Below are 24,322 nucleotides of genomic sequence, written 5' to 3'. Positions count from 1 at the left end.
GAATCATTTGTGTTACTAGATGGCATGCATTCAATAGCTAGCATAGTCATCCATCACCGAGCAGAGCTGGTAAATTATTCTACAAAACTCATTGTCTTTAAAACTGTATTATTAGTCCTGCAATGGGTAGACTGTTTGTACAATTCAGTATAATAGAAGTTGAGCATAGTAGTAGATTAACAGGTTGGTGAAAGCCAATAGAAGCCTTGCGTATATCCCAAGATAGATTTATATTCCCCTTTAAAAGACATAAATGTAATATGGAAAACTGATCCTCCAAGATGAATAGTCACTGAAACATCTCTTGCAATAACAGCTAATAACAGGTTAGTAACTTGGCCTCCAGACTCATCTATTTTATGTTAAGAACTAGTTCACTTAATTTTTTTTTTCTGGCTTTTGAGAATTCATTGTGAGCTACTCACTCTTCAGATGGTAACTGAACATTTTCCCAGCATGTATATGCATGGACAACAAAATTGGAGAGGAGAGAGACCTGTTGTATTTGCCTTCTTGGACTCTGTTTTGCAAGTGCTTAGAAATTGCCCATATAGTCACGAGGAAAAAACAGACGCATGGTGCACTTTGCAATATTTTCCGTTCTTCAAAGATTTCATCACACGTAGGATTCCTTTTGCAAGTCACCAGAGGGATGGAGTGGTGATTGATCGGCACAGAGTATAACTGAGATATTATTATAGTGAGCTATGTTGGCATTGCAATCATTGAAGCAAAACTTTATCTCTTTTGAAAAGATATAAGATTCATTTGCAGTTATGTTACTTTTATAGTCAGCAGTTGGAAAGAGGCTGCAAGAGTGCCGGTGGGAGAACAGGTAGTATGTTCATGTGGCTGTTCAAAATAGTGTATCACCTTTCCAGCACAGTATGTCAGCTTGTGGTGCAGGTAGCTTTCATAAAAATAGATCTGGTACTATTGCTGTTTCCATTAGGAGCATTTTAAAACTCAGAGTATATTCTTACAGTGATGCTCTTACTGATATCAGTGGTGTTTGCATGTGCTTTGGTATTGTGATATAGAAGTAGTTCTGTTACACTAGTTTATTTAAAGATTATGCTAATAACCGTTCATTTTTCATCACTGTAGCTTGTAAGAGTCTACCAAATTTGACTGGAAATGTTTGCGGTTTCAGCTGGTTTCTTCCAAGTATACGTGCACAGGCACACAAAGGAAATTGGGGAATGGATCTGATATAAAATCAGAACCATTCCACTGAAGATAGTTAAAGATCTAGTACTTTGGTTTTAACATTTTTCAGCATTACACTACAAATTCTGATGTGCAAGCAATTGCAATCAGCAAATTGCTGATTTTGACAGGCTAACACTGAAAGGAGAAATCAGAAAACCCATTTGATGCACTTTTTGGAAAGAAACAATTGCAGGTACAAGACAACAGACATACCCATTACAATTGTTAGTGTTCTTCATAGTAGTAATATGTAAGCCTAGAATTTACCAGCTAGCTCTTCCTGGCTGTTAACTGTGCTTGATCTAGGTAAGAGCCATAAATCTCATCCTCGCTATGTCTCCTTGTCAATATGGTCCAAAGGCTGGCACGTTTGCTGAGAATCACCTTTATTTGTCTCTGGAGAACTGCAAGGAATGTCTGCGCAGCAGCCTGAACTTCGCAGTATTGCTCACATGAGACCCAGCGACTGATTTCATTCCATTAACTCTTTTTGTTTGTTTCACTTCTCTGAACATCCCCTCAGAATATCTGTGCTTCATGAGACTTCTCTCATAAGTCCCTTAGTTACTCCAGTGAACAAAAATTGGATTAAATGCATCCATGATGATTGTGACCCAAAAGAGTATTCTGAATCTATAACCTATAAGCACAGATGAACTGCTTTGCCAGTGAAAGCAATGTGAAGATTTTAGGGAGAAATAACGTCACCTCTTTAGCCAACTGGTACAACTGGAAGAATTTGAGAGTTTTGATTTTTTGTGCCTGAAAGTTACTTGTTTTTTCCAGCTGTATCAGCTAGCCTCATCAGAGATATTGCCTCTCTCTCCAGTATTTTCCCTTATATTCTTAAACCCTTCTAGCTACAGTAGTAACACATCACTGACATAGACTGGAATGGCCTGTGTATTAGTTACCAGTGTGTTAAAAACTAATTTGGATAGACGTTATTGAACAAATTTGGACATAATCCCTGAGCATATTTAAAAGACATGTAATGATGTAGTGGTGGACTTGATAGTGTTAGGTTAATGGTTGGACTTGATGATCGTGTGGGTGTTTTCCAAGCTAAATGATTCTGTGATTCTACGAAATATGCATAGGTAATGTTTAGTAGTTCTGTTGCATAAAAACAGCTTTGTACTTTATATCCCAGTAAAAGAATAATCTGGAAAAAACCCGAACCTATCTAAGAGAATGAGATTATTTAACTGGTAGGTTTAGAAAGAGCTGCAGTTGCTAGCTGGGGTGAAAAAAAGAGGTTCTCCATCATATGTTGTGGAACACATACTTTACCACAAGTGGAGTCCAAAAAGGACACTAGGATTTGGTGTTCACTGTTGGCAAATCCACCTGTGGGGTCTAAAGATGTTTTTGAGAAAAGTGTGATTTTCTCATTGTGCATCAAAGTGCATAATGAAAGCCACCTTCTCTTCTTCCGATCCTCTTAGGCAATTGGGGTCTGGTCTGTATATTGTTTGTGGCTTGGTGTCATCTAGGGTCCTGTGGGTGATAGAAGCAGACAAGTACTACCTACTAGAAATTTATACGCAAGAAAAACAGGCTTAAGTTTTCCCTGGTCAGGCAGAGCAGTGGTTGGTGGTGCCTTGAGCAGTGGTTAATGCTGGCTATGTAGACCTAAATGTCTGTCTGCCTGAAGATAAATCACTCCCGTCTTCCACCAAGGCTGTTTTTTTAAGTTTAAAATGTGATGTGGTATGTTTACAAAAATACCTTTAAGACATGTTGAAAATCTCACAATTAAAATGACACTGTTAAAATATTGGGCTTATCTTAATACTCAGTAGTATATGATTCACTACGTGGATGAGGGGTTTTTTTGCCAAATAAATCCATGGGTTTGTTCGTTTGCCAGAATAAATCCTTTGAGCCTTTATCAAAGTGAAATAGTAATAACCTGCTAAACAGTATGAAATAATTAGGTGATAAAATAAAGAATGAATTTAATAAGTACATGGTTCTCAAATTATACCTTGATTTTGAAGTGAATGTGGAGACCTTACCCAACAGTGATTTGATAATTGTTGTAAAGTATTAACACATTTCCTTTATTTCAGAATCTCTACGTGAAGCATGTTTTTAAATTATACATTTTAAAATTCAGCAAAAGATCAAACATCAAAATTAACTATGCTGACTAAAAGCATATATTCTGTAATGTGAAACAGACTGTGAGTAATAAGAACTAGATGGAATAGGAATAAGATGTCTACCCACCACCATACAGATAACTTATTTACCTTGTAAGCTCTCAACAGCTGGAAGAAATAAAGTTATCTAAATAATACCCAAAGTAGCTGGAAGCTATAAGCAGCGCTACAATTTTATATATATATATATATATATATATATATATATATCTGTTTAAATAGTGGGGAGTTTTAAATTATCACATAATGTCTGCATAATATATGCAGGTCTAATATTTTTATTGTAACGGTCTACAGGAATTTTGATGTAGTTGCATAAATCATATCTTCCACACAGAATTTTATTATGCAGTCTCTTTACAATTTTTACACTTAATGCAAACCAATTATAGTGATACTGTGGGGCATTGGGAAGATAATGGAAAACAATGAAAAAGCATGTAAAAATAAAAAGGTATTATATGAAATTCAGTCTCAAACATAGCTTGAATGAACCCTGACAGAGCTGATATGGCTGCCTGTTTCCTGTGCCAGGAACTACCAAGGAACCCCACCAGGAAGTGTGCTACAGAGTAGGATCACATTACAGCCTTGTTTTATGGTTCATTTCACTTATTTAATGCAATTTGAGTACCTGCAAAAAAGAGAGCACTCTAAAAAGGGGATGTTTATTATTTGAAAATATGTGATTTCTTTGACTGAAGCGACTTGGGTTTTGGGGACACCTGATGTGCCTAATGTAAGGCAAGGCAAATCCGTACAACCATGCAGCAGGTTGTACAGCAAAGGAACCATGTTTCTATATTCATGAAATGTAAAGAATGATGCAGGTAGTTTGTACACTTTTGCCTCTGTACTTTAGTCAACCAACTGTGTTACAGTACTACAACAACAAAAATCATAGTAGTTTTTCTTTACTACTCCAAGTAAATTTTAATACAGTACAGCGGTTTATTAGAGTTATGTAGAATAAAAGGGTTGTTTAGGGTTCCAGCTGATTTATAGGGCGTGATAAAACATTCCAAAATCCTTGGAAACACGGAACATGCTACAGCCTATATTTGGTTTGACAAAGCTGTGTTCATATGAAGGAAGAATTTTTAATGTGCTAACTAGATAATGATTCATCAGTTCTGGCAGAGAAACTAATTTTTGTTAATGTAGTACTTAAAAATGTGTGGAATGAACAGCTGGATACCACAGTTGTGGCATGCCGTATTAAGTCTCTATCTGTTTTCCCCTATAGTGATCTCAGTATGAACAACATTACTAAGCTGCCCTCAAACCCCGTGCACAATCTCCGCTTCCTGGAAGAGCTGTAAGTATCATTGTATCCTTGATGGGCAGTTAGCACTAGACACATTCCTGTGTTTGTCTCTAATACTTACTGTGGGAACCAGATAAAACAGTGCAGGAAAGCTGTCAGCCTGATACTTCTGGCACATGCGGAAACACTTAGTTGAAAAAAAACCAATTGCTTGTGATTCTGGAAATGAACTTATAAAAGAGTTACCGTGAGGCTACAACTTCTCTAAGCAGAGACAGAGCCAAACAAATTAAAATTTTTAAACAAGGGCTGTTTAAAAGAGCTGGATTGCTTTTTGGAAATAGTTAAGCAGCAGGATATTAAAAGTTTGAATACTGGCTCATGTTTATTAAAATTGCAAGTAAAGCTATAATCAAAACCAAAACCTGCTGCCTCGTTCTGCTTGTGTCAAGGACAATTGAGTCCACATTTCATAGTATCAAGGCTTCTTGTCCTAATCACTTTTAATTACTGTTTCCTTACCCTTAAATTTAGCATCCCTGAAGGCTGACTGTAAAATGCAGAATCCTGCAAAAAGCTTAGTTAAGCTATCTATCTAGTACACTCACTGAGGGGAAAAAGTACACTGCAAAAACTAGCTAATCAAGCGCAACATCAAAAGGGGAATGCTCGTTTGAAGTGATGGTGACTAATCAAAAGTGAAAAGTATTGTGCATTCATGAGACCTGGATTTGGCAGTGACCCTAGTTATAATGGCCAAGGCTTAAAAGAAAATTCAGGTTCCTGAGGAGTGATGGAGACTCTGTAACTGATGCACCATAGGTTGTGTGGGAAAAAGCTGTCACTCACAATTTGCATGAATATCTTTAAAAGTTGATTAAAAGAATTGTCTAGGCATTGAGCCTCATATGAAATGTGGTTTATAAGCTTTTAAAAGTGAAAGCCTCCTTTTTTTATAGCATGTTTGGCTCCTAACATGCCATAAAACCCATGTAAGATATGCAAAGTCATGGTGCTGCCCTTCTTGCAAAAACATGGTCTATTTTAAGCAATGAAGTGTGTACAGTCCTCTGTAATTTAGGTGGGTATTGCACTGACAACTTTTGGTGTCCTTGTCAACACTCATTTGAATTTTGCTACCTGGTTTATGAAAAAAGAAAAAAAATCAGAAAAAAATCCAACCTATTGTGTAATGCTGTCTTTGAACAGTACTCTGTTTGCAGGCTGATTTTCCTTTCCGGTCTTACTTTTTTTACTGGCATCACTTGTACTTAGAAAGCATTATTGCTTTGAGAGCTCTCTCTTCCTTTAATTTCTGCTTTTCTTTGGTTGGCATTGTATTGCTGTTGGTGCAACTTTCAAGTATCATACAGATATGGACATAACATAACATCACACACAAGTACTAACAGTATCAAGTGCTTATGAAATGAATTATGCCATGAAGACCTTGCTTATGGATTTTTGCATCATGTTCGTGTTTGCTTGTCTAATCTCTTTTCAACTGTAATAACCCTACTAAAAACTTCCAAAGAAAGATTTCTCTCCAGCCATTAAAGAGGAAAAAAAACAACAAAACCAAAAACAAAACTTTGAGCTTTTCCTTCAAGGAAATTCTAATACATTAAGCCAAGTTCCCTTCACTCTTTCATTTTACAGCCTAAAGTTAGATGACCCAAATAAGTAAGACTCATGCCGCTGTTTGAGAAACTGTTCATCAGTCAACTTCATCTTGCTGATCAATACCTTTGGTAGTGTTCTTACCTTATTCTTGATTTGGGCCTACATTTTCCACCAGAAATATTAAACTGCTATCCTTATAACCCTCCTCCAATTTAAGTATTCCATTCCTTCATTACTGGTAGTACCAAAAAAATATTTACCTATTCACTACGTTCTGTTTTACATATATGCAGTCAACTCCTCCATTCATTTCACACAAGCCAATAATTTCCATTTCTCATTAATTGTGATGCTGTTTTGTGAAGCCCTTCCAGTTTATATTCAATTTTCAAATAAGCATAGGAAAATTAAGCCTTTGAAGAGGTGAGGCAACTGATTACCTTGATGCTGATTCAAACCCATTGTGCTGAGAGATTCTTTGGTGCTCAGAGGCATGCAATACATTTCAGTCTAGTATTACATAGAAAAAGGTATAGACAATGGAAACAGAACTGGATATTGAATTTTTAAGGAGAGGGTAACAGCCATTTATAGTTCCTATGCTCCCCTGTGTTAATTTCTGAGCAGCGATTGTACACATGAAAATTATTTTGCCACATGATTTTTATTCCCAGTTTATCTGGGAGTTCATAGGACTACAGAATGGTTTGGATTGGAAGGGATGTTAAGATCATCCAGTTCCAACCCCCCGCTATGGGCAGGGACACCCTCCATTACATCAGGTTGCTCAAAGTCCCATCCAACCTGACCTTGAACGCTGCCAGGGATGGGGCAGCCACAGCTTCTCTGGGCAACTTGTGCCAGTGCCTCACCGCCCTCACAGTAAAGAATTTCTTCCTAATACCTTGTCTAAATCTCCCCTCTTTCAGTTTAAAGCCATTCCCCCTTGTCCTTTCACTGCATGCCCTTCTAAAGTCCCTCTCTGACTTTCTCGTAGGCCTCCTTTAGCTGCTGGAAGGTTGCTAAAAGGTCTCTCCCGAGCCTTGTCTTTCCAGGCTGAACAACCCAACTCAGCCTGTCTTCATAGGAGAGGTGCTCCATCCCTCTGATCATCTTTCTGGCCCTCCTCTGGACTTTCTCCAAAAATTCTGTGTTCTAGTTATGTGGCTTCGTTAAAGGCACATATTGTAAAAGATAACTTGGCCCATACTGCACAGACATTGTAAAATAAGATTTTATGAGATCCTTATACCAAAGCAATGTTTCCATGAAATTAAAATGCATCTTAGAAACGTCTATCTGCTTTTTGAAATATAACTACACTGAGAGCTTAAAATGTTTTTTTTTTTTTTTGGAGGGGGGGCTGGGGGGGGCGGGGTGTTAGTGCTGAAAAAACAGTTATTAATCCTTTTATTGGAGGTCTGGTTCAGAAACCTGATGAAAGTTAACAACTGATCCGCTGAGTTTTAGCTTAGATCTTACGTCCTAGATGCTTGGTTTGGCAATAAGAAGTCATTGCCCCAAAATAACTGGGGGAATGGACTGTTACTTTGACAGTTAAATGACAGTTAAACCAGTTGTTTTGACTTTAAAGCAAGGATGTATAAGCTAGGTTCAACCACTTCTGATCTTCTACGCTGAATCTGATCCACTCTTCTAGGCAAGGTTAGACACTTCTGCAAGCAGCATTCTTGCAGTCCTGATGATCATGCTCTGTATTTATCCTTAACCAAAGACTTTGATCACTGAAGTGCAGCATATTGAAACTACGCTGTATTTTTGAGGTGCAAGTTCCTATAAAAACTTTGGAAAAACTCATGGTACTTTGAATACTGAGCTGTTCTAGCTCCTAAAATGTTTAGTTTGGAGCAAGATCATCTATTTGTGAAAATTATGGGCATTTCAGGCTTCATTTTCTCTTAAAGTGCATATGATGGAACTCCCACCAAGAAAGAAATACGCTTCAGCTGCTTGATTATCAGCAAGTTGCTCTGCATGAACTTGTACAACACCATTAAGTCAAATTCTTCATTATAAATTCAAAATAACTGCAGATATTTATCAGTATGCCTGAGTCCCAAGACTCCGTCTCCTATGAAGGATTTGTAAATGCATGTCATTCTACAATACGTGTAGAATGACTGTATTAATAGATCAGTAAATTAGCGTAATCCATGAAAAAGAGGGTTTTTTAAAAAGTGTGAGGAGTTACTGAGGGTGGGAATTCCAAGCTTTTAAGAGGCAGCTACATATGAGTGTAGACATATCATTTTGTGATTAGTAACACTTCAAAGCAGTGCCTGAAACTGTTCTATTTTCTAAATTAATGTCTCTATGAGGAGCGAGGAAGAAAGCCAATAATAATTTCAAACTATTTGAGTCAGACCAAACTGCAGATAGCTCCAACTAGATATATTTCTACACATACATGCATATGCACATGCATAAATATATGCACGCACCCCCACATATGCACATATATAAGGCTTTAGTTTTCATTTTAAACACGGAAAAATTCTACAGATAAGGAAAACTCCTAGTGATTTTTAGTACTTTGCTATTTTTCAGCAACTTAAAATAGGCATTTTAATAAAACAGCAACAAAGGACTTTTTTCTTACAATTATTTTACCTACAGAGTAAACCAGTTCCGAATAAATTTCACTTCACAAAAGCAGGCAATGAAGCCACCTTCAATTAATTGTTACCTGCATACAGGTGCAAGAAAGTTTACTGACATCCATGTTATTTCCTAAAAGAACCTTGAAGGCAATTAAATGTATATAGAACATTTTTCAGATTGATCATGGTATTATTATAGCAGTTACCTAGACAGTGTCTTTAAAAGTGCATCTTACTACAATACTGAAGTGCAGAATTACAGATACAATATGTACAAGATATATCACGTAAATCTTACCATGATTTGTGTGGAAATCCCTTTACATCACAGAAGTGGTCAAAAGGCCACTGTATACATGAAAATGAAGTCCTAAATTACCAGGCATAATCCATTACCATCTGTTCTTATTTATTGTTTTCCCTTTACTTCTCTCTCTGCTTGCTCTTTCTTCTTACAAAGAAGTTTTCAAAGCTGTTAATGGGAATTGGGTGTTCTTTTCCCCACTGACTTTGTGCAGTAGGACTGAGCTCTGATCATTTACATCTTTGGAAACCAAGAGCATTATTTCCTGGGGTCTTGTACAGTCTTTATTTTTGTGCTGGTGCAGGCACATTATGACTAGCACTGAAAACTGACTCTGTACTTTTTACTATTATGTAGGCTAGTAGAAAACATGAAAGTACTGCAGCCATAGTCTAAAACTTTTTGGAGAAAATTGGCAAATACTATAAATTACTTCGACAACCTTTAGACAGGATGCTTGATAACTAAAATCTTTCCCAAAGATTTAAACTGCGTAAGTTTAAAAACCTCCAAGGCAAAAAAAGTAAAACTACCATGCAGAACAAAAGTAAAAGTAGAGTATCATCCAGTGCTCTCAGACTGTCTGCACATGCTTCCTTCCTATGTCGCTTAAATACCCTTTTACAGTGCTTGCACAGCAGGTTTTAGTGGAGCTGTTCTCAGTGGAAATTTGCCTGTGCCATGTCAGCTAAAGTTTCAAGAACTTTCACTGCTTACAAGCCCATAGGGAATTTCAGAGCTGGGCACAATCTAACAAATAAGTTGTGAATTTGATTTCGTCACATAAATGGTGAATTTGATTTCTTCACCTCATACCCGTAGAGATGGTCTGTTCAGACTATGCCACACTTGGTGTTTGTCAGTGTGAGGTACCCGCCAGGCAAGGGGCCCATGGTATGTTGTCAATTCTGTTGCTGTAAGACAGACTTCGTTGGTAAAACAGGGCTGTGACTCCTCAACTTTGCTTCAATACACCCAGGAAGGCACTTGAAGTCCAAACAGTGGGAAGTGCACAGGTCTTCTTGAAGTTAACCATATGTCCATAAAAATAGTGAGAAGATGTTTGTTTAGCTAATCAGTTGGAAGCAATGAAGGTATTTTTCTCCCTTAGTTTTTTCATACACAGTTAGGTTTACTAGAAAGGAATAAACCCAAATGTAGAATATTTCTACTATACAAGATAACAACTTGTAACCTTTACATTAACAAAACAAAGGCCATGATGTTCTGGAACTGTCACTGCCTTTGTTGCTGCTCCTTTTTGCCACCAAAGCAAGTAACAACAAAGAACTCTTCCATGTGGATGTGTCAGCCTGACACCCTCCAAACTGCCCTTTTTGCTGCCTTATGAAGAATGACAAGATGAGGAACCAAAAAAAAAAGGAGAAACAACAGAGCAGGTGCCTTACTAAACCAGACATGCTTGCATTGTTTGTTGAATAACTTGTGCTGACAGATAATTATTCTGGAAATGTTAATGCAGATTGCATGGAGCAGCCTTAACACTGGAACAGCTGTGCATCTGTGGTATAAAGTGGCAGAAGGGGGGGGAACATGGGGGAAGGAAAAAGGTAGAAGTGAAAGGGGTAAGATATGCATGCAAGCGGAAACAGTAAATGCTCTAGGTTGATATCAAAGAAGCCTTGTCAGTGCTGCTGTGTTGCTCTTACTGAAGTTTATTTTTGGCTTGTAGCTTGTAAGTGCTTTTTGGAACTTGTAATATATAATCTGGCAATATTCACTATGAACTAGTTTAGAATGTCAAAGGAAGAAGTTCTTTTTGTTTTGCAATCAATCAGATAGTGACATTAAACTTAATTAAACTAAGGCGAAACGATGCTTTATTAAATGTGCTATATATCTGTAGATCCTGAGGCAGGATTTTAATTGAAGTCTTACACACTCTATGTGCATGGCAGTAGCAAGTACACAGAAATAATTTCCTTTTTTGTCAGTGGAAGTTCAGCCTATTTGTAGACTGCATGATCACAGGACAGTGAGCACTTCTGATCCCTACACTGTTCGATTTTCCACTTGCTTAGGATTACGCGTAATGAATTCAACCAATATCACGTTTCTATCTAGTAGGTTCATACTCAAATAAACCCAACACCTTCTTTTTAAGTTGTTTTATGGATTTCCAAACATGTAATTTCTCCCCTACTTCTTTGATACTGCTTCATTGTACCACTCAAAAAACAGCAGTAACCTTGAAACTTGTTACCTGCGCAATTTATGTCCTTTGCATATCACACAAGAATGACAAAACAGCTGCCACATTTTTTCATTATTGACAGTTTGATCAAAATGTGTTGTACTGCAGTTCACTTCAGCTGGCCTGTTATTGTTATTTTTAGTTCTTACCCTTTCTGGTAAGAACCAGGAAGGTTCTTACCCTTTATTGGAACCTCTGGGATAAAACCAAATCCAGCATTAGAAGCATAAATGATGCTTGGAAGACCCAGCCTAGGAAATGTGATGCATACAATCCAGCATTTGTTGTTCCATCTTGCTGTAACATTTAAACACTGAGAAAGGAATTTTAGCAAATTTCAGATTTTTCTGGGAGTAGTAATTTGGTGACAGCATTCTTTAAACACAGGAGTAAAGTTATGTCTCTTACTGGTTTCACCCTTGGGATGCACTTCTGGGAATCAGAGTGGGATCTCCTGGCCAGTGTTGGAGAGCCTCCTGAGAGCCAGCCTTGCTGCAGTCAGAAGGCAGGTACCTGGATGCCTGTGGAGCAGAAGGGCCTGTTGGAGCCCTGTAGAAGGGTACTGCCTTCTGCAGTGCTGAGAACAAAACGGCTTCTTCTCAGCACTGGATGTGGACAGCTTCACCAAAGGAGAGATCAATTGGCTTTAGCAGTTACTGGATCACACTCATGACGTGCAGAAAGAGTCCCTGCCTTTTATAAGTGGAGAAAGAAATAGTACATTTCAGACCATATTCTTAACTGACAAAAATCTGTGATCTGTTCTATTAAAGCCAGCTGAAGATCAAATGCACACTGATTTCATTCCAACTGCTTGAGGTCAGTTGAAGTTATTTCAGTTTACACCCTATGAGAATTTGGCACATGCATTTTAAAAGGCAATTAGTCCCTAAAGCAAGATCAGAGTGTGTTATATTTTAATTTCCAACTAAACTGTAAGTAGCAATAAATGTAATATACTTAGCACAATTATGACTTGCACACTCCCCTCCCCTTTTTAAAGAAAGGATAATATCTTTACATTTTCTTCTTTGATTTCTCCGAGCATCAGAGTTATTAGTATATCATTTGACCCATATTTCTTTTTATGTTATTATAATGATTACAGTTTTAATTAACATGACAGATTGAAATATAAAAAGATAATTAAAATATAGAGTAACGCTTAAATTCCTAGTCTAACAAAGTAATTCCTAAAAAAACATTTTGAAATATGTATGTTGATATGATCCATTAGTTAACTAATAATTAAACAGTAATTAACCATCCATTCATTCATTTATATTACATTGGCTCAAGAATAATTGCTAATAAGTATCACATTAAACTCTTATCTCAAAATTTTAGTTGACTTTGGGAAAGTGCTTTCTGAGTATCTGCATTGTCAAAGCTTTTCTGATATGCAAGGACATTTTGTGTAACCTATTTATAGATGTATATGTAAGCTGAAGAAAATTATGGTTGTAGAAATATATAAATTATATACCAGGTATATATTCATATAGCTGGACTAAATATATGTGTAGCTTGTGCATCTTTGATTAAGCTTGACAGGAAAGAAAATTGAACTAAAGTTTCAAGACTGGTTATTCTTCCTTGAACAGAGGTGATTTTTTATATCCACAAGTTGTTTGAGAAAGAGATTTGTAAATTTATGTTTTCCTGCTATACTTCCATGTTGTTCCTCCTCAAACAGCCGTTTCCTTTATTAGAAATTGAGATAATAGTTTTAGGATTGGTACTAGTGCTGTTGGTACAATGCCTCCGAGAAAAGATGGTAAGATGAGAAGAGTTGAGGTAGGATGCAAATGAAAGCCCTATTTCTACTTGTGTCAGCACAAATATTTCCACAGACATCAATAAGGCTAAGATTTCACCATGGATCTTTATCAGTTATTAAGAACAATTATGGCAGTTGGAGAGGGTAGATGAGGCTTTTAAGAAACAAGTTTCAAATTACGAAAGCGAATTAGTAATCTCTACCTGAGGTATAAAAGACACAATCTATGATTACATAAATTTTAATGGAATTTTCTACATGGCACACTAGTGGTTTAGCACCAAATTGAGGAAGGTTAGTACTATGTAGGAGCAGAATTGTCCTTGCTGTTGGGGTTTTTCTCTATCTCAGGCTTTCTGTACTTTCAATTTCTATTCACAAATGCAAAGATTTTTCACCAGTTTCTAGGTTCTTCTGTGTAATTCCTTTTCAATTATCTGTCTGGAGAGTTTGTTAGTTGCAGGATATAATGTAGAAAATGAAGAATAAAACGTCTGTTTTCCAAGAAAATATGCAAACATAAAACTGACTGAGTTGTGGCATTGCCTTGGGTGAGTTGGTTTAGTGCGAGGTGTCCCTGCCCATGGCAGGGGGATTGGAACTTGATGATCTTAAGGTCCTTTCCAACCCTAACCATTCTATGATTCTATGATTCTATTGATGTTAACCTACTCATCTTTAAACCTGCATATATATATATATATATATATATGCATATCCAAATTCATGATAGCATTCCCTTAACATGTGCCATCTTTGCTCTCATTCCTTAAATAAAATCAGCAAACTAGTGAGTGAGCAGAAATAAAATGCAAAGGGACAAGGCAAGATAGTAGTTCACAGAATTATTTTTGTAGAAATCCCTCAGTATCTTTGTGCTGTTGAAGGATGATTTCATATTGCACTTACATTCTGTATAGGATACATGTGGACTGATTAAATATAATGCAACATAAGCGATGCAATGATATATAACCTAATCTGTATTAAAGGGCATGCCCTGGCACTAGCCTAGAAACATTGAGTCACTCTCATATTGCTGTTATAGTTTACTGGCATTATAATAAGGGTCCAATATATTAACCATAATTTTGACTGTAGTGAAATTCTACTTAACTGTATCTGTTCTGAAATAGAATTACAACAGATTTCACTGGATTTCCACTTCTCAATAGTGGAGCTTCACTCCTTTCACACTTCTTATTCCTGTCATATGTTGAGCCATACCAAGATCCAGAGTGTCATCTATTCTCCTACATTACAGCACCTTGCAAGATTTAATCAGTAACTTGTTCCAGAAAATTCCATTGTGCTAATCCTGTTAGAACATGGCGTGAATATTAATGAATATAAACATGTTTTTCCCAAGGAGACTATTATCTTCCTTTCATGTCCTTCCTATAGGTTTGATGCTACCAGATTTTGAAATATATTTTACAGATGCTTATTCAGCATTTACTGGATCTTACTCAAGCAAACAAGGAAAGCAGGCAGTACCCATATAGTACAGTCACTGCCCTGCAGATAATGAGGAGTAGCTGGTATAGATTTACCATAGGTTGTTTCCACAGATAGCAGAGAGATGCTTTCTTTATTAGATGCCAGTTTTTTAGCTGTAGAGAGAAGACTTTTTAGTGTTTCAAGTTCATCTTCCATTCCAGCAGGTAATGAGGGGATGCTTGGTACAAGGCAAGGCTTGTCCTGATGCAAAAAAAAAAATACATGCACAAACCAGTTTTGAGTTGGTGAAGAAAAATTGTTGTATTAAAAATGTAAAGGAAATAGTTGACTGTGCTCAGTCACAACTTCATGTTTATTTGCTTTCCTCTGAGGAATGAAGTTTTTCTTTTCAAACATAAAACAAAGTAAAGCAAAACTCTCTAATCATTTTCAGAGCTTTCGGTGGGTGTCTCCTTAGTTATGTTGTCTTTGCGAATGTTCTTCTGATTTGTTGACCACAATTTCTCAGAACTATTGCACTCCAGGAGAGGTCAGAATACACCCAAAGGGTAAACACAGAATCACACAGTCACAGGATGTTTTGGGTTGGAAGGAACCTCTGGAGATCAGCTAGTCCAATACCCCTGCTAAAGCAGGTTCACCTGAAGCAGGTTGCACAGGATTGTATCCAGGTGGGGTTTTAATATCTCAAAAGAAAGAGACTCCACAACCTCTATGGGTGGCCTGTTCCAGTGCTCTGTCATCCTCAAACTAGGGAAGTTCCTCCTTATATTCAGCTCGGGCTTCCTGTGTTCCAGTTTGTAGCCATTCCCCCTTACCCTGTTTCTGGGCACCTACAAAAAGAGCCTGGTCTTGTCCTCTTGACGCCTACTCTTAAGATAATTGTATGTATTGATAAGATCCCTTCTCAGTTGTCTCTTCTTCATGCTAAACCTGCTCAGCTCTCTTAGCCCTTCCTCATAAGACAGATGGTCACGTTCCTTAATCATTTTCATAGCCCCCACAAGAACCAGGGCCTGTGATCATGAGGCTACTTCTAGCTGTCCGTGTAAGGTCTCATCGACTTCCTCCTTCTGATCAGGGTGTAGTAAACACAACAGTGTCACACACGTTAGCCTGCCCCTGAACTCTTACCTCTAAACTCTCAACTCATTCTTCATCCATTCCTAGGCAGAGCTTGATATATTCCACTTGCTGTCTCACATGAAGAGCAGCTCCACCACCTTGCCTTGCTGCACTGCCTTTACTAAAAAGTATGTAGCCATAAACAGATGGGCAACACTCAAAAGAGAGCCAAGACACACCTTTTCTTAGATCTGGCCATCTTTATAAATTGCTGCCATTTCAAAGGATGGAGGCAGCATGCTTTTCTCTCAGCTCATTTATTTTACATCTTTTAGAAAGAAACATGCACTAGTATAAAAACTTAGCCTATTTTTAAGCCAGAAGTGTCCTAGTCTCTTGACTGGTGGCAGGTAAGTGAGTACTGAGGGAAACGTGTGATAACACTTCCCCATAAACTTTTCCAGCCTCCATTAATTTGCAAGATTATATGAAGACGCATAAGTAAAATCTAATTCTAAAATAATAGAGCTCAAAAGATATGATCTAAAATCAGTGGTGCTGTGTACTTTTGATTACTTTTGCATTAAAGAGATATGATACATTTGAGCCTAAATGTACTTAATGAGATACTTCTAAAATGCTGGAAATAAATAACCTTTAAAAATTGAAGTTGATCAAACAATAAAAGCCAGCCATTGGGTTATGTAAGCACTATAAACAAGCTAGTTCATTCCTGCCCTCAGAAATCATTAATTAAATCCTGATCTACAGAGACAGATAGTATATTTACGTTCATCTGTTTGGGGAAAGCAATATTTACCCATCCAGACTAAAATCACTACCAAAAGTCCATACAAAGTTCAGTAAAATACTGGGCAGTTTCCCTTAAATAATTTAGGGTAATGGAAAACAAAATCTTTGGAGAAGAGTAAACCCTGATAGATACTTGACAGGTACTATAGTGTCAACAAGGGGATTAATGTGCCCCTATGCCAAGACTTGAATAGAACACAGTAACAGCACAAAAAAACCACAAGAAGGCACTAAAAACGGTCAGGAACAAATAAACAAAACTTAATGAGCTTTACAGCATGCCTTAAATAACTGATGTGTTAACTTTCATCCAAGAATATTGAAATAATTAAACAGCAATCCCAATGAATCATTTTTGCTGACTTTTACCAAATACCACAATGCTGGGGAATTCTAAAGGCCTGGGAAGATGCTACTGTTTTGCTGTTGTTCAGAAGTGGTCTCACAGAGTGTCTTGGGAATAGATAGGTGGTTTCCCTGAAGTCAGTCCCACAAGAAATCACAAAAAGGGCATCATGAGAAAGAATTTAATATTTTAACTGAAGGGAAGACAACATCATTACATAAAAAATAATTGTTGCCAGCAGTCTACCTTTTCTGATGTTGCCAGTTTACTTGGTATGAGTACTACGTGGACGTACACGTATTTTGGCATTTATGATATATTTGATGTAGCCCTCTGCTGAAATATGTAGGGCTGTATCTGATGAGCATGATCTTCTGCTACATAAGAAGATAAATATGGTATAAAATAGTATTAATCACTGGCTCCAAAATTAACGACAGCTCTTTCTAAACAGAAAAATACTCAAAGCAGAATTTCAAGAATGACCTGAGGTTTCAAAAGCTCGTAAGAAGTAAATGCAGGAGATGTGTCTACCAAGAAGAAGATTAACTTGTGGTTCCTTCTCTCTGAAGTGTTTGTACAAGGTGTATTTAATAATTGAGAAGTTGGGATCTAAAAGGAAAAGAAGCAAAATATAAAACAAGGGTTGGAATCTGAAACAAAACAAAGAAAAGAAAAAATACATCCCAGTTTAACAGTACTGGTAACTGTCACTTAGAACAGCTCAGGAACATGGCTCAACATCCCTTGCTTACAGCTAACCATCTGTCAGCTTTCGATATTCCTCTAAAAGGTGTTGAAGCTGGGGCCACGCAGAGGGATCAGGCTTTAAGGTGGTATATTGTGTGGCCAGATGATCCAAGTGGACCTTACAGTCAGAATGACAGTAGTTTAATCTGGCAAATCTCATGAAATCACTTTGACAGAAAACCTGGCCAGAAAAGGACGTGGAAGAAAATTACATGGAAAAGTTTTAGCCATCAGAGACTAGCTCAAATACAGCCCATTGCAGTACAGTCTCACTGAAACCATCTTCAGTGTCAGTGAGATGTGTAGCATGTATATGTATAGGTGTGTTTCTGTGCTTAGGTATTTCTTTCTAAATATATTAGATATAAATTACAGGTACGACAAAAATGTCTTAAAATTATGACACTCCATTCTCAAAAAATGCCAAACATTAAGGCTTACCACAGAAAGCCACAATGATGCTCTGAACCTGGGAAAAATGAGTATTGCATCTTGAAACAAAACTTGAAAACTGCATGGTGTCCCAATTAAATTACTGCAGTCCTGTCTTTGCAACAGCAAGGAGCATCCTTGGTAATTGCCAAAGCCCTTCTCCAGGAGCTCTTAAACAGGTCTGATTTTCTCAGCTAGCCCATTTTATGAAGAGCATTCCATTTGAAACGGGCGGTATGAACATGTGGTGTGTTAGGCAGTTTGCATGGTGACAATTATGAGAATTGCCACAACACAGCCACTCTTAAGAAGGTCTAGCGGCCTGAAAGAGCACCAGCTTACATCTTTAAATGTGTGAGCTTAGTTCTCTGCTCTTTATCAAGCTTTCTCTACCTCAGTGCCTGTACCCGCCTTTTTCCAGTAAAGTTGTGCAGACTCCTCACTTTCTGGTTCATGCCAGGCTCATGTCCAGACTCATGTCCAGTCATGTAATTAAAATAAGAGAGCAAAAGGGTGCTGTGGGGATGAAACAGTCATGGGTCTTTCAAAAAAACTCGTTGTAAACTCAGATCAGCTTAGATAGGTCCTGACCCTCTGCTAGTCAGTGACCCACAAATGGCATTTACTTTCAGGGACCCAGTGTGATGTGCATAATCAACACACACCTGCTTGATCCAGCAACAACCCAAAAGTTACTGTGATTTTCGTTCAGAATGAAAGCTGAAGCTGGAGAAGCCCCTCAAACAAATATAAGCTCAGCCTGTGAGTTCCTCACCTTGGAGCAAGAGCAAGCCAGGTTTCGTTCATTCATTTGCCTGCAGGAATTCAGGTACATATGCCCAGTTCTCAGATGTCTCAACATCAGACTGCAGTGTACTCCAAAATAAGGGGCAGCTCTGTCTGAAGTCAAGTACCTCTGCAGAGCACAATTAAAACAATTGAACAGAGAGAGGAAGAGCCACTTGCTCAGAGTTATACGTCACAACACCCAGCAGGTGTGTATACAAGGAGAGCCTTTTCCACACACTGAAAATGGCCTGAAAAGTCTTTGGAGTTGGGATCTAGAATCGTGTTTTCTTTCTTTATGGCTCTATTTTTTTTGCTTTTATTTTCTGTATGAAAGAGGTGTCTAAAGAGAAGGTATGCTCAGGAGTCTGTACATAGCCTGGGGCAACTAAACTCCAAAGAAGGATGTTTAAGGGCCAGTCACTGCTGGATCTTTGGGACTGCAGTCATTAGCAGGTGGCCTCTTTCACAAACAGTATTGGCAACCCTGGTGCCTTCTTCAGTGGTGTAGGTTCTTCTCTGGCAGCTTGGTACCTAAGGCATTCTCTGTGTCTAGTCCTGTGGTCTTTCCTAAGTGACCAGAGGCCAAATCAGATGTCAGGTCTTTCAACGTCAGCTGGTCTGGTTAACTGCAGCTTTGGTGTGCAATGTTTTACCTAATGGAAAGTATCAGTTCTGCCTAGCTTAATTTACTGGCCAGGAGGGTTACATCATACCCACCCACATTTCCTGCCAGCTACCAGCAGTCACTGTATCTCTAGTGACACAAAGTAGCTTCACTGGTACTCTGACCCCAGCAGTCAGTTTCCCAAGTAGGGTACAGGTTTCCTAGCACATTCACCCTAAACTGGGATGTCAGTAGGCTAAATGCAAGATTCTCTGGAGTTCCACTATGCCATTATGTTCCAATAATGTGCTTTTATTTCAAATCAAATACAAAATCTCTTTCCTAGGCACAAACGTTACAGAATGTGCTCTTTGTCAGAGTAAGACACAGAGGTATTCATTGTACTCACCTAGGTCTGTGAGGTACGTTCAGGTATTCTCTGAAGGAAGATGCAATAGAGGTAGGGAAAAAAAGCCCTACAAATTTTAGCAAATACATCTTATGCCAACCTTATGAACCTTACCTGTTCACAGGAAAACCTATGGTTCCACCAGTGCAGCAGTTTTCTGTGCAGTCATTTTAAAATAGGCTGTGGGCATGACTATGTGGATGTATTTCAGTGCAAATTAGTTAAATGTTAACAAACATCATACATGCACAATTCCAAAAGTGGATTCCTGTTACCCCAATGATGCTAATTGTTGTCAGTACATACGTATTTTAGTTCCTGAGATTGCTGTAATCTTTAAAAAGAACAATATGAAGAATTCAGTGTGCATTCTAACCTGTAAACTCAATTTGCAGTGAAACTGCATTTTTTCTCTGCAGTCCAGCTGTCAGTAAATCAACTGTACAGTTAAGAACTTCTTTTTTTCTGCTTTTAAAAGTGTATTAATGACAAAACAAGGCTCTTAAACTACTGCCCCTGGCATCAGTCGCTCAAATATAGCTGTGTTGCACTTCTTAACAACCAAATTAATTCCACATGAAGAGAAAAAGTATTCACTCTTTTTCTTCTCCTTTTTCAAACTTTGCAGACGTCTTGCAGGAAATGGGTTGACATACATTCCTAAGGGAGCATTTGCTGGCCTTTTCAGTCTTAAAGTGCTGTAAGTAAACTGTGTGTTGTTTGATATATTTCTGATTTCCTAAATGCTCCAGGGAACTAATTAACCAGTGAAGTTTTGATCAAGTAAATTACATATTTTGATCAGCTCATTTTGAACAATTCAATTGAAGATACATATGAACGTCATTAAATCTGTTTTTTTTCATTTAGAAAATATCCTAAACAAAAAGGTTAGAAAGCATTAACGACACTCTAAAAACAACTTGCTCACCAAGTAGATGTCTCTGTATAATAGCAAAGATAAAAATAGGTTCGGTTAATAGTTTCTTTAAGTGTCTCAAAATTTCTGATTTCAAGTGTAGTAATCTTAGTGAACTTTTCGTCATCACACAGAACTGGGGGTAAATTGCCTTCTTTTCTTGAGAGCCAGGGGAAAGGAACGTTATTGTAGCACACAATGAAAATAAAATCCAGTTTGTATTTCATATCTTTTTCTTTGCTATGTAGTTACTGAGAAGTAAATTAAAAAAATACGACAAAACCCTGTATTATTTGGAGTAATAGGACAGCACATACAGTTACTGTAATTATTAGCAGGCCACATCCCACAGTATTTATACTAGAGGGGATCTTTGCCTATCACAGAAACTGTATTGTTAGCACCAGTCTCCCAGGCAGCATCAAGTCAATCCAGATGCTACTGTAAGAGTATACAAAGCTCTACTGAAAAAATACCTAAGTGGGAAAAAAGTATAAAGAGCTTCCCACTCCATTTATTCTTAAGTTGGCCAGCTGTAGCTCTTGTTGGCCTAAGGAGATTAAGGCCTGCCAAAAATGATTTCATTTTCAATCTCCCACCAAGTATGCCTCATTTTGCAGGTACATTGTACTAGTTCAGTTTTACCCACATAGGATCCTTTAATATATGTGGGAGTTGGTTCAAACAGGGATATTAGGCAGTGTAAGTGACACTGAATTCAAAGGGAGGAAAATATTATTTTGGAATGAAAAGTCATTTTTCAGTCTTTGTAAGTTAAATGGCGTGATACTTCAGAAAAGAGATATGTCAGGTCATTGCTAGCAACCTCCTGTTTGAGAAAATTGATTTCATTGGGAAAAAAAACAGCAGTTTTTACAGAGATAGTTTTATTCAAACCAAATCATGAACTCGTCATAATAAGTCCCAATTGCCATAGTAGCATTTTCCTGAGGAAGGATTTCAAGAGTCAGTCTTCTCAGCTTTATCAGAATAAGAAACTGAAGCACTTCAGAAGGAAAACAAAATCAGTACATGAGGATGACAATTTCAGAATCACTGGAGGCAATTAGGAGCTCAAGCCCTATTGAAAGCAAATTGTATTTATTCTTTTGAATTTCTCAGCTGCTTTGAAAATCCTTCTCAAAGCTGATGTGTAGCTGTTAACAAAGCTAATATGCTTCACGTATTTGTTTGCTTTGAAAAGAGCTGGCATTTGACAGGGGCAAGGGAACAGAGTATTTGTGTAGCTTTGCTTGTAATCTTGCAGTAGAACCAGTACAAAGAAGGTAAGCTTGGAAAAAAGTTTTTGATAGAAAGAGATCATCTTTACTGTGTTGATTCTTTTTTTTTGTACTACTCAAAATGTAGGATGCTGCAGAATAACCAACTGCGTCAGGTCCCTACGGAAGCACTCCAGAACTTGCGCAGCCTGCAGTCTCTGTGAGTACACTTGATAAATCAACTTGTAACCTTGCATGAACAAGAATATATGATTACCTATTAACTAACTACCTGTTAATATCACGTAATAACGTGCTGAATAAACTTTTTCTTTTAACTCTCTTTGAGCTGTTTTTCAGCAGAATTGTACGTTCAAACATCAAAAGTGACTGATTTCATTCCAGTAATTTCATGACACCGGCAGCTTCTTTGCAACATTATAAACTGGTTCACTGTCTGAGAAGACACACCTTGCCCTGCAGTGCTTTCTGTCTGTCCAGAAGAATACGGTCCCTTGAGCACTGGTCTTTCCCATGGTTTTTTGCTGAAGTTCTTTACCAGGGAAAAGAAAGAATTCCAAATTACTCCCTTGTTTTTTTTCCATTTGGTGTAATTTTTTTATTTCTTTTTAAGCAGTATGGAAAACAATATTAACTCTTGAAACAAAGTGTATTTTGCTTAATTATAATCTGTGCTTCAGGCAGGTCTTCTTATTTACACTTCTTGACTGTCCTATGCTGACTCAGTCCATGAGCTTCAGTTTTAACAGAACTGCCAGAACTGCTAGACCAGGAGTGAGGATTGGCTGCTTCATGGTATGAATTAAATTATTTTTATGTGCTTCTGCTCCATAACGTAAGGATGGCTGTACCACATTGTGCTAAAAGCTGACCTGGCCCAGTATCCGGTCTTCAACAGCAGGAAAACTAGAAGGTCTGGCAAGGAATATAAAACACTCCTTTGGTAAACTGTCCCAGCTGCTGGAAACTTTCACTCAGGGACTCACTGAGCCTATTGTGGCTTCTTTGAATTTAATAGCTCTTAAAGAATTTTCTTCTATGTTTTTGTACAATTGCTTTCTGAGCCACTGTAACACTCGTGATTTTTTTTGTGGCAGCATATCTGCTTATCGGCTAGCCCTGCATGGCATGGGGAAGTACCTCCTGTTATTTACTTGGAACACACATTTGGTGTCCCTTAAGTGCAGCATCGGGAGAAAGTGAAAACAGCAGATCCTTAGTGATATATGCCAGATTCATAGACCTCTGTTTTATCTCCATGAGTCACGTTTTTCAGGCGTAGGCTGTTAGGATTGTTTTTCATCTGGGAGCTATTCCCTTCCTCTGGTCATCCTTGTCACTCTTACTGAACTTTTTTTCAGTTCTCATATATTTGATCTGGGAAAAGTCAAGGAGCAATCAGACCTTCACAGCATGTTTAAAGTTTTTGCACACCATGGATTTATAGAGTGGAATTACAAATGCTTTTTTGTTTGTTTTCCTACTAATTCCCTTGAATTTTATTTTGATTAATTATTTTGACCTTTACTGAAAATGGAGGTTTTATTTTCATACTAATTATGACTGCTGGATCTCTGTCTAGCATATTAGTAGCTACTCATGAGTTGTCATGTAAAGTTTGTGTTGCCATTTCCCTAAGTGCCTCAGTTGATGCCTATCGATACTGAAACTCATCTGCCATATTCTTGTGAGTCAGTTGAGTATCATGAGTTCTTTCTGCTGTACTTGCAGTTAATAGTTTGCAACCACAAGGCCACTCTTGCTGTCTGAATGCCAGACATAATACAGTATGTTTCCAAATTATCCACAGAATTCCATTGTCACCCAATTGAAAAAAAAAATAAAAAAGATTATTTTCTAAAGGATCTACTAATTTTGATGATCAGCATCAAATATGTAGATTCTTTAAGATAGGCATGCAGGTTTTCTGGGCAGAGGAACCTTCTGTCTTTAGTTGACCACTTTATATTTTCACAGAATTACTCTGAAGTAAAGCTGTTTTTCCTAAAAAGTTGCAATATCCAATGTGGAAGTAAATCTGGAAGTTCAAATATTAAATCACAAACAATGTTGCTGCAGTGTGTACTGATCACCAGCATCACTGGCAAAAGTCTAACAAAGGTAGAGTGAATGTCTGTACCAAGCTATCCAGTCTGGTTAGGGTTAAGTTGTATTGGTTGAGAAATAACTGTGTTGAACATGTTCTTTTTTTGTACATAAAGAAGTTCCACCAAAAGGTTAACCTCTTTTGTGTACATGCAATTCAGCCAAAATCTGAAGAACAGAATTAATTAAAGGAATTG

At 37.6% G+C, this 24,322-nt stretch overlaps 1 protein-coding gene across 2 annotated transcripts in view; it reads left to right on the top strand.

The window, feature by feature from the left end:
• Window positions 1–24,322, top strand: part of LGR5 (leucine rich repeat containing G protein-coupled receptor 5) — a 92,304-nt gene that overhangs the window by 32,565 nt on the left and 35,417 nt on the right. For both annotated transcript variants that reach the window (XM_061368000.1, XM_061367999.1), the window contains exons 2-4: window positions 4,627–4,698; window positions 20,488–20,559; window positions 22,147–22,218. In XM_061368000.1, coding sequence (XP_061223984.1) covers window positions 4,627–4,698; window positions 20,488–20,559; window positions 22,147–22,218 — 216 coding nt within the window. The remainder of the gene's footprint in view (window positions 1–4,626; window positions 4,699–20,487; window positions 20,560–22,146; window positions 22,219–24,322) is intronic.

This window comes from Neopsephotus bourkii, unplaced genomic scaffold (assembly GCF_033783945.1).
Source record: "Neopsephotus bourkii isolate Nb327-2 ecotype Australia unplaced genomic scaffold, CSIRO-AGI_Nbou_v1 NB_1423, whole genome shotgun sequence".
NCBI classification, from domain to species: Eukaryota; Metazoa; Chordata; class Aves; order Psittaciformes; family Psittacidae; genus Neopsephotus; species Neopsephotus bourkii.
Note: the sequence above shows the minus strand (reverse complement) of the source record. Positions and strands in the feature narration are given on the sequence as shown.